General features: G+C 40.8%; 1 protein-coding gene across 1 annotated transcript in view; it reads left to right on the forward strand.

The window, feature by feature from the left end:
* LOC128496358 (lipoxygenase homology domain-containing protein 1-like) overlaps positions 1-17,014 on the forward strand; it is a 54,469-nt gene that overhangs the window by 15,565 nt on the left and 21,890 nt on the right. Inside the window, exons 11-15 of the mRNA XM_053465964.1 lie at positions 1,915-2,047; positions 3,615-3,766; positions 5,603-5,861; positions 6,689-6,930; positions 9,240-9,366. Of these exons, the coding sequence (XP_053321939.1) occupies positions 1,915-2,047; positions 3,615-3,766; positions 5,603-5,861; positions 6,689-6,930; positions 9,240-9,366 (913 nt within the window). The remainder of the gene's footprint in view (positions 1-1,914; positions 2,048-3,614; positions 3,767-5,602; positions 5,862-6,688; positions 6,931-9,239; positions 9,367-17,014) is intronic.

Here is a 17,014-nt window from a genome sequence, read left to right on the forward strand (position 1 = left end):
CTCCATGCAGTCCATTTTACTGGATAAAAACTGGTGCATGCAGACCGGACTTACAAAATGAGACTTCTGTCTCGTTTAACTCATTCCCTAGCTGTTTACACTGAAAGCAGGAACCATACTTCAGTATTCCTGTTTTACATACTTTTCAGAATCCCATTCCAACCCTTTGGGTTCTGATCTTATCTTGGCAAACAATGGGAGTCGCAGCAATAAGTCACATGCTTCTTGCCCAAAAGTGAATGTTCCTCTGGCATACATGTGTTTAGCAGCTGCTTCAAACACGTCAAAGGGATTGCTACTGGGCCTGTCCGTACTTATGCTTCCTGCTTTCAGCAAAGGTAGCCAGGGGAGAACTGAACAACGTCTTTTTTTCTAATGTATGGTACTAGAGCTTTTGCTCTAATATCCATGCATTAAAATACATTGAAGTCCATGCAAAATACTTTTTATATATTACTCCAAATATATTGGTATGGAATACATGGTATTGGACGGGTACATACATATATACACCATTTTATATATTTTCTCATATTTATTTCAATATCCTGGAACCGAAAAGAAAACCTGCAGTTTGCATACAATATGTACTAAAGTTGCCAATCAAAGAAAGTGATTAGTAATTTTCTTGTAATGTGCTTGTGTGCAATGTTTGATGGCCACCAGCTGGTGCTCAAAAATAATTTCTGTTTATGCACTAAAAAATATCAATCTTAATTTATACCTAGAGGTATATTGCCATTTAGCTCTTTTAGTCAGCCTCTTTGATGAATTGAAACAGCAATGGACACAAATAAGTGAACTTAAATATATTGTATTCCCTGCAAGCACTTTTTTGCTTTGGAGGAGGGATACATATTAATAAATATAGCATAAACATTATGGTACGGGCTTTGGAGGTTGACCTCACCCTTTAGTGATATTAAAATAAGCAGGCAGATGCATACCGGTATATATATTATATTCTAAGTGCAAGAGGCAGGAAGAGAAACTTATTAAAAATAGCAAGGTGGGAAACCATAGCCTTTTTAATGCTGACGTCTATAATGTATGGACTCCAATGCATGTATTTGCTTTCTAATACATGCATATTAACAGTTTTATTCATTTTATTATTAAAGAATTTGTGAAACACAGACATAAGTTTGAATTTAGGGTCAGTGTCAGCTTGAATTGGTATATTAGACAGTTTTCAGGTTTCTTAAAACAATAGTATTCATTTCTCACTGATATCAATGTGATCTCAGTTTGGACTGACATAGGTATAACCATGAGCAGTAACTACACACAGTGTTAAATCCCAGTAGATGACGAAAGCACAGCCACCAGCAGCTCTTAATGTAACCATCTGTACCATCTATCATGATGTATTATTATTATAATTAAATTTAATTAACATCTTCATAACATTTTGGCTGTATCCAAACAAAGTTTCAAAAAACAAGTTTACAATCTAAAAACATCTTACCTAGATTGTCTTACTTTTACATTTGTATTTTTATAGACTGTGTCTTTTACTTCCTATCATTTTGGTTTATTTTTTTTTATTTTTATTTTTTTTTCCAGAAAACTATAGCAGACTGGAAAATTCACTTAGCATTGGAAGAGTCATGTCTTGTTTAGCTGAAAGCATAGTGTTTTACATTTTTGGGAGAAGTATCTTATCGAGATGCATTAAAATTCTAATTTCATAGAGCAGCAAACAATTTAGAGGGTTTTTTTTTAATCTTTTTCTTTTATTAGAAGCTTAATAATAATATTACAAGCCTTGAGCTATATTATAATTTATCTCACATTTTCCAATAGATAGGTAAAAATGTAGAAAATGTAAAAAATCATTGGATGTCTAATAGAAAATAGTCTGTTTTGTTACAAAATTGAAACAAGATAATATTTCTTTTCAATTATGTTAAGGTTCGTATGAAAGATGTGGACACTAAACAGGAGATAGGGTTTTACCCTGGGAAACCGCTACTTCCTAATGAAGACAGTGCAGAATCTGTGCAAGAATTACCAGCAGTGCTTCCTAATATTCCACCCCTATCAGGTATGTGAAAGCAACCCCAGTAAACAGCTTTATTTTTTAGAAAGTATACAGTGACTTAAATATATGTTTAATAATCCCAAGACATTCCCAGTCACTAATATACTGTAACCCATATTATTCTATGTACCAGCATTTTGAAAATGCATTTTAAAGCATTTGTAATGCGTTTGTAGCAGTATACCTTCCTATCCAGGCATGGTTAACTAATAGAGTTTGATACTTTAATCAGCTTTCTGCCACAAAAAAATATTAAAGATCAAGGTTATTACATTGAACTGCTTGAAGAAGTAAGTTCATGTTCTTTTCACCAACTACAATTAAAACAATTCTAGCATGGAGCCCAGGTAAGTAAATATTCTTAACTTGTGAAAAAGTCACTTCCATTGAATAGATTTGATGTGATCATTTTAATTGAGTTCTGGTATAAAGAGACCTCTGAGGTCCTGGAAGCTTATGTCCACATATTTTTCTGTGGTGGCCACGTGAAATGTATCAAATTTGCATATACACTGCATATTCTCTTGGACCAAAAAGGCTATAATAATTTTACTTATTAACCATATAAAGTAATATGTTAAATGAATGAAATAAATGAAAGCAATGCTCCACCAGCATTGCATAAACCTAATCAATGTCATTTCATATTCATAATTACGTGTTTACAACAATCTCAACACAATTTGCTTATAACAAAACTAAATCATGGAGGTTCTCGGCACGTTTTTACAGCTCTTATAAACTGAATTTTATTTGTCAGTTACTAATTGAATGAGGTTTGCGTTAATCTCATTATAATCTTAGACAGGGCCACCATCAGGAGAGTATAACCATTACAGTTGAATGGGGCCCAGCTGTCCTGGGAGCCAACTCAGGGAGACTCCCAACAGTTAAAAAAAAAAAAACACTAATTAGAGGGAGGATCCTTACTAAGGTGAATTAGGAGAGACTTCTCAACTCTCCTGATTGGCTAAGAGTTCAGAACCGTTTCCCGATTGGCTGAGTCCCTCCAAATGGAGCTCAGTGTCAGTGTATAGATGCAAGGGGGAAGATAGTAATGTCCATGGTTTTGCAATGGAATATCCATGTCCAACAAGCTAATATTGGTGTGATGGCCAGGTGTTCTCATACTTTTGGTCTTATAATTGTAATATATAAATCTAATAGATACATAGTAGTGGAGGTATTACAAAAATAATGCCTAAAAATATCTATAAAAATATTACATTAAAGAAACAGACTCATTGTCGAAACTTTACCAAACCAAAAAAGTGAATGAACTATATAAATATTATATATATATGAAAATAAAAATGTAAAATTCTACTCTAAATTTACCTTTTCTGCCACTTATAAGACAATAGCATTAATGATGTCATCAATGGCACAATGTTTTATGTCATCTGTATACTACAGAGCTGCAAAGTTACAATTAACTTGGTATTTTTTTCCTCTAAAAGTGGACTTTCATGGTTGTAATGTGTATGTTTTGAGAAAAAAGAAAAACCTTCAGAAGATATTTTTCTTTGTTATAATTTTATTTTTTTGTCATTTTGTTCCTCCACTGTAGAAGTTTCGTATTTCCTTCAAATTAGAACAGGTAATTTTCCTGCCTCTGGGACAGACGCAGATGTCTTTATTACAGTGTTTGGAGAAAATGGAGATACATGTAAAAGAAAACTGAGACACTTACCACTCTCAGGAATGTTTGAAAAAGATAAGGTCAGTGTTTAGTGTATATAAAGCAAACATTTTCTGCAAATATTAAATAGGAAGCACAGCTGTCATTAATATTTGTCTGAGATGTCTAAATATTATGTTTATGCAAAAGATTTAGTTTATGGTGACAGCTAAAACATTAAAATGTATGTTTCATTGTTTTTCAAATGTTTAATTTTCATCTTATAGGTAAGCAGTTTAAGAATAACCTCTGTGTATCCCATGCAGACAACCCCTGCAGTCATCCATGTTCCCTTTGATTCCACTAATGTAGATTACCACATAAGCTATCCCTATGAATACACAACAACATTTTCTCTGATAGTATTTGATAAAAGTTGTGTGTGTCTGTTTAGTATGTGAATCTAGATCACTTGATTGTATGTACAAGAAGAAATTTCCATTAACAGCTCTGATTAAAAAATATGGCATTTTAAAGGGCTCTGTAAGTTCCCTAATGGTCATAGTATTTTTATGTTATTATAGCTTTACTAGGAGAATCAAGGCTCCCCATGTACCCCATGATTATTCTCTACTACTATAGTAGGTGTCACGCACAGTGTAGGTGGAGACACCGATATCAGGCAGGACCGAGATGCTGCAGGCTTGGATTAGGGAAGCTAAGCAGAGTAACAGCAGAAACATAGTGAGACAGGGGAACTGTAGCGAGACAGGGGAACTGTAGCGAGAAAAATGAGGGGAAACTACAGAGAAGCAGCTCCATAGCCTGAATGGGGCCTGACAGTAGTAAAATGCAGAGCACAGGGAAATACAGGAATGGATTACAGCAACGGGGGAGCTGTAGTGAGACAAGGGAACTGTAGCGAGACAGGAGAAACTAGAGAGAAGCGGCTCCGCAGCCTGAATGGGGCCTGACAGTAGGTAAGAGGATTTTGACCCGCACATAAAATCTACATAGATTGGGTATTACTATACTACTGTAGTGTGTTGAAAATACGTTGAGGATTTATTCAGAAGTGGCACTTTACCCATGAAGAAAATTCTATATAAAGGTGCGCATGTGTGTGTAACAATAAGAAAAACTTCCTGTCCTACAAAAAAATGTATAATGTATGTAAGTACATAAACCATGTAATAGAAAATATTGGGGCAGGAAATAGACCTGTCAGGAAGGGGATAAATGCAGATTGAAGTAAATGTGTTCTATTCCATGCAAATCAGAGCAGGTATTCTTTAATTAATGGATTTTTAAAAATTAACTTCTGTCCCCAGGGGCCTCCACTGAAAGAAGAAAGTGTAAGCGAGAGTTGTACTTCCTGTAACAACAAAGTCAATGGCAAAATGTTCCTAGTAAAGTTATTTATTTATATAGTATTTTACGAGAATGTATATATTGAGATTTCTTGTTTTCAAGTATATCCTGGGTTCATGAACATTGCATGCCTACAATAGGTTACACATAATATTCAAAGTACAAAATAATATTAAAATTATTATTAAACTGTTTTGTGCCAAAGGAGACATACTCCTCGGGTACTGGACATCAACTCCAATAATGCAGCGCCACTAATATACTATGTTCTGGATAATTAATTTGAGACTAAGGTCTGAATTGTACTTTAGTCTACATTCTCCCACCTTAGCCTTACTTTTCATGAAGAAAAAGACATGGCAGTGGTAAGATTTTTTTGATTGTATCTGATATCAGACATTAAAAATAACAATTCATTTCAAGGTTTAAATAGTGTTTATACACATTTTGTTTTAAAGAAAATGTTACTATACTATTGTATGACTGATACAGTCATTCATGAGAGAACACATTATGTGAAGTTTGTGTGTTTCAACTTTGTTAGTAACGACTCTCATTCATTCTAGGTAAATATCTTCACTATAAAAGCAGTAGACCTTGGCACTCTGTCTAAGGTACAAGTTGAGCACAGTGCAGTTGGGTACGGAGCCGGATGGTATCTGGATCAAATAACCATCCAAGAGACAGATAAGACGGATACTGAGTACTTGTTTCCATGCCATCAATGGTTAGACACGGGAATTGGTGACACACAAACTAAATGTGAATTAAAGCTTTTGGGAAAAGTCAGCAAAAATGTTGGAAGGCTACGTACATCACCTCAAGGTAAAGAGACCTCTTAACTCAAGTCCCAAGAAGTGGCTCCTTATTACATAAAACATATCTTCTTTTTTTGAGCTATTTTTTATGGTTTATGCACTTATGCATATACAGTATATACAGCCATATGTCTTCATGGTGTAACCATTTAAAATTCCACCTCATATCATCTCCTAAGATAATGCTTTTGAAGATAATTTGGATGAATTGTTTTATTTCTAATTGGTAGTACTGAATTTATCTCAGTCTAGATCTATTAAAATCATATTTATCACAAAAACTGCCATTCCACGCCAAAATGACAGCGGCCAAGAGACATTATACTCTTTATCGTACATACCTTTGACTCGTGTGGCTATGACTTTTTTTTAGAACATTACTAAGAAGTCACGTTCCACATTAGAACTTCCACCATTCTCTTCCAGCTTCTGGTATTAAAAATACCTGTTGTCTTTAGATTCAAAAGTCTTCAAAATATCTGCTCTTCTTCAATTTCTCCTCATTTATAAAAGCATATTTCCCTCTTAAATTGATTAGATTCCTTAACATGCTTGAAGGTTTCTATCTGTCTCTTTTTTATGATGTACAATTTCATTTCTTTCATAGTATATTAATGTGTCCATGTCTTCAAATACATTTTGCTCTCTGAGGACATTGATGTGCATAGATGAATTCTATATTCTAATTGAGATCTTACTAATGACTTACTTTATACTGAAATCTCTTTACCTAGACAAGCATTCTACGGAAGTTTCTTGCTTGCTTTGTCAGACATAGCCGCAAATGTATATAGTAAGATATTAGAAAACCCATGATATTTTGTGTGCATTCAGGAGCTGTTGATGTCATCGTCATGGTGGGTGAAGTGGAAAATGGTTTTGTGAGTTCTGCGGTATCTGTAACTATTTGTTGTGAACATGGAAATCACGAATTAGCAGTATTTGCAAAAGGATCTCTAAAACAAAACAGCACATCTCAGACTACTGTGGATCTAAAGAAAGACCTTGGTCCTGTACGCAAACTCCGGCTACAAATGCAAGATGATGCAAAGGGAAATAATTGGTTTTGCAAAGAGGTAAATGGCTTCCAGTATTACTATACTTATTCTCTTTTCTTCAATTCGTGTTTAAAGTATGTAATTAGTCAATTGGACTCATATTTGTATTTATGTAAATGTTTATTTGTAATTATGACCATTTAAAATGACACATATCCATACAGAGGGTGAAAACAAGGTCCTTGTATGCTGTGGCAGAGGGGATGACCTTCTAGGCTATTCACAAAGAGGGCAAACAAGGGATTTGCTTGAGCTCTTTGGTATCAGGGGCCTACCTTTTTCATGGGCGGAAAATGAAAATTTGGGGAGTGAGTAAAGTGCCCCTTCTTGCCCCCATGACTGTAGACCTTTGGTATTTTCATAAGTAATTAGTCTTCTGGCTTTGCTGTCCTCATCCATCTGTCTTTACTGTACTCATGAATGGCAGCATGTGTAATATTCAAGTCTCTTTGTGTTTGAGGCCATGAAATTGTTTGCATGCCTTTCCAACTGCTTAGGGCAGACACTATATTCCTGAAAGAAAGGTCCCTGTGGTCACTGTACCTGGAGGCTCAATTGATAGGAAATATGACAGTTGTAGGCTGGAATCCTCTCTCAGGGTTCGCCTTATTTGTTGATGTTTGGAAGCATATTGTTGGATGTTCACCTGTGCATATAGCCTGGCCTCTCCTGGGTTTTTTCATGTAAGTTCTACCGACCGCTTCCACGAAGAGGATATCACTGAAAACCATTTTTGCTAAATATGACTGCAGTTATTTTCTAATACTAAATTCCCTAATTTATTGGATACTATTTTGTTTAAATGGTTTTCTACGATAAATGACATGTGTGTATGTAATTTCTTGCCTGAAAGCTAGACAGAGGTTAGACCAATAGGTGAGGTGGTAGAGAAAGAGGACATGATTTCTCCCCTCCAATTCGCTTGTTTTTGTGCTGAAGAGGAAGAAGAATGTCTGCTAATGGGAGATACAGAGTAAGAGAAGGTGAGGAAAAAAACAAACAAATTTCAATAAAACTCAGAGCCTTCTCCTTCGTTTTCATTTGTTTCTTTGTGACAGCCTCCTTATTTTCAAACATTTGTACCAATTAACGAATGTAACAAAATTTGTCAAAATTAGAATTTGTACAAACCTGAATGCAGAAGTCTTTTGTCAGTAATATATTGTCTTGAAAAGAAGATAATCTAAGAAAGTAATTAGCTATGGAAAACCTAAAACACCAAAAGAATTATAACTAATGTTCTCATAGTCCTAGTAACAGCGTGCACATATGTCAACAAAGCCTGGCTCATGATCTTTGTTACTAGTTAAAATCTCAAGTCAGCCAGTCAACAAACTCTGAGGCTGAAATGTCAGACTGGCTAGTTATCAATGATTGGTTTTTTTTTTGCTTCAAGCATTCTTGAGAAGGTATTTTTTCTAAGGCTTGTTAGCAGACACAGGGGTGATTTATAAGAGCATTTAAATACCAAATTCTTCTCAAAGTGACGAGCTATAACACTAAAATTCAACAGAATTAGCAGGTAGACAACGCGTGGTAAAAGGCTAATCCTGTGGGAGTTTAGCCCCGGTAACGGCATCCTAGCTGCCTTCATACATTTGATTCCGGTGGGTGTGCTAGCGGGCAGTCCAGCGGGCAGTGCGACTGCGCCCGTTTTATGCATTTCACACAGTTACAAATAATTATGCGCTGCTCTTCCACAAATCAATTGTTTCTGGAGTGTAAAACAATTCTCGTGACATTGATGGTAAAATCTTGCTTACATTTGCACAGTTTATCTCTGTGGGAAAGGCATTTTCACATGCTACAGTGGGCAAAGTGTTTGCAGTCACCTAAAATGGAAAGAAATAGCAATATAATTTACGGTATTAAGTACTTCCCCCTCTGGCGTGTTCTTTTGTAGTGTTTTATATAATGAGAACAATAAGAGCTAAGGGCTCAGTTAGGTTCCTTTTAACTGAAACACCTCACTGGGGCCTTGTGCATTATACAATACAATTCCACACAAATTCTTGCACAAATCGATGAATTTTGGTAACATGTACATATACACTACACTTTATATAAATAAATTAAAATATTTATTTAAAGAGTCTCTCTCTTTTTTTGAAGATAGTTGGAAAATACATATTCCTTTACACTCATCACTTCCTGTTCGGAATACAACAACAAACACATACATTTTTTTTTTATTCTGTAAGTTTCATATTTTTTACAGTATATATATTTTAATTTAACATGTCATTTTCTTTTGTTTTAATTTGCAATTTAGTTACTTGTCTAAGCAAATGTTAAATGTTCTTTTTTCCCCTCTCTTTTACAATTAGGTTAAGTTGCAGCATAAACAAAGCAATGAAATACTTGAATTTCCATTTCTTCAAACCTTCAGTAATGATGGGAGGAACACAGTAGCCGAGCTTCCCGCCCTGTATCCCGACAGACGTGCTTTAATAGGTATGTAACATATATTTTTTTTACTGTTTTAATTCACAAGTAACACAAGAAACAGTTAAAAGTATAATTTGTATTTAAGATATTTTATTCCAAATATAAGGGACATAATATTTTTCTATTTTACAACAAATAATTTTTTTTCAACAAATAATATAACTATAATATGTATTTTTCAACCCTCTTAATTTTTTTATTCTGTGTATTAAAATGTGTCCTTTCAAGTGTGTATCCTTTATGGATTTAACAAATAAATAATCCTTAACATTAATCGTTTAATTGCTGAAAATATTTCAGCTCACTGTTGGAGAGTAATTATCATTTTACTACATAAAAAACATAAATTCCACAGATTAAGTTATAAATATAATATTCTGCCTTTTAAGAGCCTAGGTTCTAAGATGCTTTCACTATAGGTATTTTCGAGTGCCCCTTTTTGCCTTGTCCTGTACTAAACTTAATAACTTAAGAACCCAAATAATATATTTATTAAGAAGAACCTCTCCTTTTTTAACTCACAATCTTGAGTTACTGATCTCACTGTATGTACATAAGTGGTTATAAAAGTTCTAACAAAAAGAATGAGAAACACACCATTGAATAACAATAACAGAAAGAGAGAGGTGGTTTTGCCACTTACAGATCTCTGGTCAGACCATACCTGCCATATTTTGTGCAGTGCTGGAGACCAGATCTACCAAAGAGGATTGACATATTGGCAAGTGTTCAGAAGACGGTTACTAAAATGGTAAATGGTTTGCAAAATACAAATTACCAGGAAAGACTCAATGTGTATAGATTGGAGAAAGAAGAGAGAGGGGGGGATGTGATAAAAACATTGACATAATTAAAGGGATTGAACAAAGTACAGGAGGGAATCTTATTTCAAAGGAGCAAAAATTGTAGATGTAATGTAAGGAAGAGTCTTCACATGAAGAAAATGGGCAGAATAGATAAGCAGAATGTTTTTATCTGCTGTCGAATTCTATATTTCTTTGCTGATTACATTATTCTCAAACTCATAGAGAACATCAGCTCTATATAAAAAAAAAACAACACAAAAGCTACCACCAGGCTTTACTTAAAGTCTAATCAGCTGAACCACCTAACTCCATTCTAACATTTGCCCTCAGTTTTGGCTGGCTTTTCGCTCCCACCTGTCAACCACCTGCTTTGGAATTTTCATTTATCTCCTAGAGGAGCATCAGCAGTTATGGCTAAAATGTAGACCATGTGACCATGATCTTATCTTAACTCCTGCTCCGGCATGTGCAAATCTAAGGAATTAATACATCAGAACATAGAAGAGGCACGGTTATGACTATTTATTCTTAATTTGTGACTTTTCTGATCTCACATTGTGACTTCTTGTGGAGTTGTGGACTTCACTGTAGAGTCTAAAGTGATCTAAAAAGTGATATTCATTTGTAACTTTCATGTGCCAACCTCCACTTAGTGTGCTAGCGTCACTTGTAGTCTAATTTGTGCCAGCCAGGTCCTTGTTGCTACCATAATTCTGATCAGTCAACAACTAGAATAAGAATACGGTGTCACTACACAGAATTCGGCAAAAAAATCTGTTAAAGTAAAAATAACCGAAGTGGTCACAGTACAACAGTGTATACACAAACTTTCACCTAGGGCTGAATTGGGGATTAATCTAGCCTTGGTGCAGTATTAATCTAAATTTTATTAAAGACAGGAGGCGAGTATTTGCATAACCTTCTTTACTGAATAACCTCCAGCAGCAAAGGAGTTAACAACCATCATAAAAGAACCAATCAAAACAGACATGACTCTATATCAGTCCCAACATCTAGCAACTCCTCCTCTTTCTTTGCGGTGATGCCGAACAGGAAGGGCAAACCACCGAACAGCCGGAGATAGGAACAGAAACCGCAGAACCAACAGGAAATCCGCCGGTAAACAGGACCTTGGATCCGGGATACTCAAAGAGTAGCAGAACGGCCTGAAAAATAGAAGCAAAGTGACAATACCAGGCACAAAAGAGACATCCCCAACAGAACTGTAAAACATAGCGGAGCAGGGACAACTCTAGACATATCCCCCCAAAACAAATAGGGAGGGCATAGAAAGGGGGGGAAAATACTCGCCTCCTGTCTTTAATAAAATTTAGATTAATACTGCACCAAGGCTAGATTAATCCCCAATTTTACAGCAAGACAGGAGGCTTCATATTTGCAATTTTAACGCTGCAACAGAGCGCAGGAAGCATGCGGTTGAGGGCGAAAATAAAAGGTACGAAAAGTGGACTCCCGGGACCAATCTGCAGCCGAAAGGACATCGGCCAGAGAACTCCCGAGAGACAAAGCCGCCGAGGCGGCTGCGCCCCGAACCGAATGAGCCCCAAACGAAGGCTCAACTCCAGCCAGGCCAAGGATCCATCTAATCCACCTGGCCAAAGTCGGAGCAGATACAGGACGAAACGGACGGACATAGGAAATAAAAAGCGGACCCGAGGAAGAGCAACGAAAGGGTCGAGACGCGCAAAGGTAAGCCTTAACAGACTGAGCAACGCAAAGTCTAGGTCTATCGGGGAAGTAAGGGTACGAAACAGAGACCGAATTAGACTTAGTTCGACGCGAAACAGAGACGGAAACACCGACTGGCGAAAAGGAAAAAGAGTCAACGTCAAAAGCCCGGATATCGGAAACCCGACGAAAGGAAACCAGACATAACAACAGAGCCGTCTTAGCGGAAAGCTGACGTAAAGACAAACAGGAATTATCCGGCCATGTCTCAAGGAAGTCCAGGACACTCGAGACATCCCAAAAGGCGGAATAGCGCGCCGAAGGGGGGCGAGAAATACGGATCCCTCGGAGGAGGCGACACACAGAGGGATCCTTACCGACGCCGAGACCAGCAACGGGAACGTGGGCTGCAGAGATAGCCGACCGGAACAAATTAATGGACCGGTAAGACTTTCCCTGAGAATAAAGGTGCGCAAAAAAGTTAAGTACAGCTACTACAGGAGCCGTAACGGGATCGAAATTGTGTTCCAAACACCAGCGACACCACACACCCCAGGCCAGGAGATAGGACTTCCGAGTTCCAGGGGCCCAAGAGCCCCAAAGCAATTCCCTAGCCGCTGCCGATAGGCCCGGCACATTCCAGGATCCCCTGAAACCAGCCAAGCCACAAGTGCCAGGTGGTCCTGAAGAATCAGGGGATGAGGGTTCCCCTCTGGGTCCAGGATCAGGTCCGGAGAGGAGGGGAGGAGAAGAGGGTCCTCGCAGGACAACTCCAGAAGCAACGGGAACCACGGCTGAGTCCTCCAAAACGGAGTGATCACAAGAACCGTAACACCCTGCCTGGAGAGGTAATGGAGCGTGCGCAGAATCATGGAGAATGGGGGAAATGCATAGGCGCCCAGAGGGGGCCAGGTCTGGAGGAAGGCGTCCGCCGCCAGGGAGAGAGGGTCCGGAAGCCAGCTGAAGAAATCTTCCGTCTGGCGGTTCATCCTGGAGGCAAAGAGGTCCAGGTGAAAAGGACCCCGGGAGTGATCCAGGGACAGAAATACCCCCCGAAGAAGACGCCAGTCGCTGGCATCCCTCCAATGGCGCGAAAACCAATCCGCCACCAAATTGTCCTTGCCGGGGAGGTACTCCGCCCGAATGGACAGGTGATTGTCCAGACAATACTGATAGAGCTCTTTGGTGAGCTCCGTCAGGAGTCGAGACCTTGTGCCCCCAAGCCGGTTGATGTACCGGACCGCGGACACATTGTCCATACAGAGGACAAGTGAACAATGAGTGACCGCCTTGGTGAAGCTGCGGACGGCAAAAGAACCCGCTATGAGTTCTAAACAATTTATGTGAAGACCGCGTTCGTCGTCTGACCAGAGACCCCCTGTCGCCGTATCGTCGCAAACCGCACCCCAGCCAAGCAGGCTGGCGTCCGATTCTAGGACGAGATCTGGAGCCGAGCCAAAAATGGCCCGGCCATTCCAGGCGTCCATGTGGGAGAGCCACCAGCGAAGCTCCAGCCGCGCTTCGTCGGAAAGGGGAACGAAAAGGTCGTAGGAACCCGACGTCCGAAGGTGCCGAGTCTTCAACCTCTGAAGAGCCCGATAGTGCAAGGGACCGGGAAATATGGCCTGAATGGAGGCCGATAAAAGACCTATGACGCGCGCCAGTGACCTGAGGGAGACAGAAGGAGATCGAAGAATTTTTCGAATCTCCTTTTTGATAGCCAGAACCTTGTCCCGTGGCAAGCGAAGCATTGCCGCAACAGAATCCACGGTGAATCCAAGGAACTGGATGGACTGTGTAGGGACGAGGACCGACTTGGTCTCGTTGATTATAAATCCGAGGTCCTGGAATAGTCGGACTGCCAGGGTCGTGTCCCGAATGAGAGATTCTCTGTCGGGAGCCATGAGGAGCAAATCGTCCAGATAGACGATGCACCGAACGCCGCGAGCGCGAAGGAACTCCATGACCGGCTTCAGAAGCTTCGTGAAACACCACGGAGCCGAGCTGAGGCCGAACGGGAGACAGGTAAATTGCCAGAGAAGGTCCTTCCAATGAAACTGGAGATACCTCCTGTGTTCTGAGTGGACCGGAACCGTCAGATAAGCGTCTTTTAAATCCAACCGCGTGAACCAATCGTTCTCGCGGAGCAGATCCCGCAAAAGATGGATACCCTCCATCTTGAAATGACGGTAAACTACTAGTGTGTTCAGGGAACGGAGATTTATAACGGGGCGGAACTCCCCGGACTTCTTTGTCACCAGAAAAATATTGCTGATGAAACAAGGAGGGCCGCGGGCCCGCTCTATAGCACCCTTCACGCGCAGGGAGGCCAGCTCCGCATGGATAAGGTCTCTGGAGCTGCACGGCAAGCGCGGGGAAAAGGGAGGGGCGACCTGACAAGGAGGAGAAACAAACTCTAAGCGAAACCCCGCTACTGTCTCTAGAACCCAAGGGTCTGATGTGAGCGCCGCCCATGCGTGGGAAAAATGTGCTAGCCTGCCCGCTACCGGAATAAGGGGAAAAGGCGTACAAACTCTTACCTGCCGAAGTCTTCCCTCGGTAGGTGGAGGAACCTCTGCCTCTGAAGGAACCGCGGGAAAATGGGGTGCGGTCTTGGGACCGGTAGGTCGTGGAGGCGTGAGGAAACTGGGGCCTGGAGCCGAAGGCAACTCTGCTGGTGGCACGACCCCTCTGCCGACCAGCTCTGTAGGAAAAACGGTCTCCTTGACGGAAAACTCTTTTCATGGAGGAACGAGCCTTGTTCAGCGAAGTGAAGACATTCACATGCTGGCTGAGATTCTTCATGAACTTCTCCCCGAAGAGAAGGCCATTTGCTTCAGGGCCCAGTTCCTTGGGAGCCAAGTCAGCGAGTTTCGCATCCAACTTGAAGAGAGCGGCTTTCCGCCGTTCCGCCGAGATGGCACAATTAGCATTCCCGATAAGGCAGAAAGCTCTTTGGATCCATTCACGGACCAGGTGGGCATCTAGAGGGGTGCCCGCTGTCAAGGCCTCGTCGGCCATCTGAAAGACCTGAGCCATTGGGCCGGTAGTGTCCAGCAATTTATCCTGTGCCGCCCGTAAGCCTTGCTCGATGCCCTTTCTGGGGTCCCGTCCAGTGCCAGAGAGGAATGTTATAAACGACTGATCGAACTCTGGGGTGTTCGACACCTTCTCAGGCAAAGTGGGTCTTGGGCATTCAGACCGTAAACGCTGGCGAACCTCCTTATCCAAGGGGCGTCTAAGCCAGAAACGCATAAATTCCGCTATATGGGCGGACGGAGTCCACTCGGCCGAACGTGGATGACGAAGAGCCCGTGGGTCAAAAAGCGGGCAACCCAGCGCGTCTGATACGTCAAAAGGTGCGTCCGGTCCTGAGGTGGAAGCTTTAGGGCGGTCAGGAGACGGATCCCGGCCAAAATCAAAAAATGGAGACTCAAAGCTGGAGGAACCAGCCTGGTATTCGTCCAGAACCTCAAAATCATTCGCCGGGTCCCTGGTAGGAGAATCGGCAGGATCAGGAGCCATGGACAAAGGAGCAACAGTGGATTTCTGAAGCGGGGCTTTCCCCTTGCCTGATGATAAGGGGACATCACCCCTGGAGCGTTTGCGAGAGACTTCCTGTTCTGGAGAGTCTTCAGCATCCGAGTCCTCGCCCCTCGGTAGAGATGACACAGTCTGTGTCTGACGGGCTGATTGTGTCTCTGCTAAGGCATTTGGTAGAGCCGTAGTCAGGGCTGAGCGAAGCCAAGCTTGAAGGGCCGCCGGTAGTGGCGTCTCAAAATCATCTGCCATGTTTCCAGGTATATTAGTTGTAGTCTGGAAAACACAAAGTAAGGGATTTGGTGAGATAGAGTGGCAGTGATGAACAAATAGGGAAAAGTGGGGTTCGCCCACAAGGCAGCCACACCGTGTAATGGCTCAGGGGTTCACCCTGAGACGAAAGCAGAGGCAATATAAAGGTGGAGAGGGAATCCCTCAGGAACCACCAACCATGGGGCCCGGGTAGGGCCAATCAATGTAGAGGGGGCTACCCTCAATATATATATAGAGGGGGTTACCCTCAAATAAAGCAGGGATACACACTGTGCTCAGGCAGGACTCAAAGGTCAGGGCTGCATAGAAAAGAATTTTTTTTTTTTTTTTTTTTTTTTTTTTTTTTTTTCTTAACAATTTTAATTAAAACATAAATAATGAATAAAGCAAATAAAAATCAACATAAACGGCACAAAACCGCCGTGAAATGCGACCTACAGGCCCTGCAATAAAGAATAACAAGTGCAGCAGGGCCCAGAAGCCTACAAAATGGATGCCGTAAGCATCCAAATGCAGGACAGAAAAGATGGCCGCTACACGAAGGCGGTGAAAACGGCACCACACCGTGAGCAGGAGACGCGCCCGCGGAGAAATCTAATTGATCTCTCCGCGAGCCGTCACCCAGCCGAGATCTATTCACGGGCGGTGCACTGCACCGCACCGCAATAGAAAAGACACGCGGCGGGTCTCCCAAGAAGGGAAAACCGCCGTGTGACGCAGCAGGAGCAGAGAGCCGCGAGGTACGCAGCTAAAATAAAAAAGCGCGCGAAACCGCCGCTGCTCTCTGCAGCCACTGCAGAGAGCTACGCGGCAGAGAATACAACCGCGCGGTGAACGGAAAAACCCACAAAGGTAAGAAAAATAGCGGAAACAAAATAAATAAGGAAATTAAATACGGGAAAAAGGCCTAGCCGAAAAAAAAACAGTACCATTAGAAATGAAACAAAAGGCTAAACTGAAAACAAGCGGTCAGAATAGAAAGAAACCAAATGAAAAGGCCTAACCCAAAGAAAATAACCTATAAATGTGAAAACAATAATAAATCAATGAATATCTTAAAATAAGATAAGGACTGTAATTGGAAATTGCTCACCTGGAGGTCAAGCAGCAAAGAAAGAGGAGGAGTTGCTAGATGTTGGGACTGATATAGAGTCATGTCTGTTTTGATTGGTTCTTTTATGATGGTTGTTAACTCCTTTGCTGCTGGAGGTTATTCAGTAAAGAAGGTTATGCAAATATGAAGCCTCCTGTCTTGCTGTAAAATTCTATTACTTGGGATAAATGTATCAATGTAAGAAAACAGACAAATGCTGTTTAATGAAGATGTTTTTTTTCTGTAATTCCCA

This window comes from Spea bombifrons, chromosome 5 (assembly GCF_027358695.1).
Source record: "Spea bombifrons isolate aSpeBom1 chromosome 5, aSpeBom1.2.pri, whole genome shotgun sequence".
Taxonomy (NCBI): Eukaryota; Metazoa; Chordata; class Amphibia; order Anura; family Pelobatidae; genus Spea; species Spea bombifrons.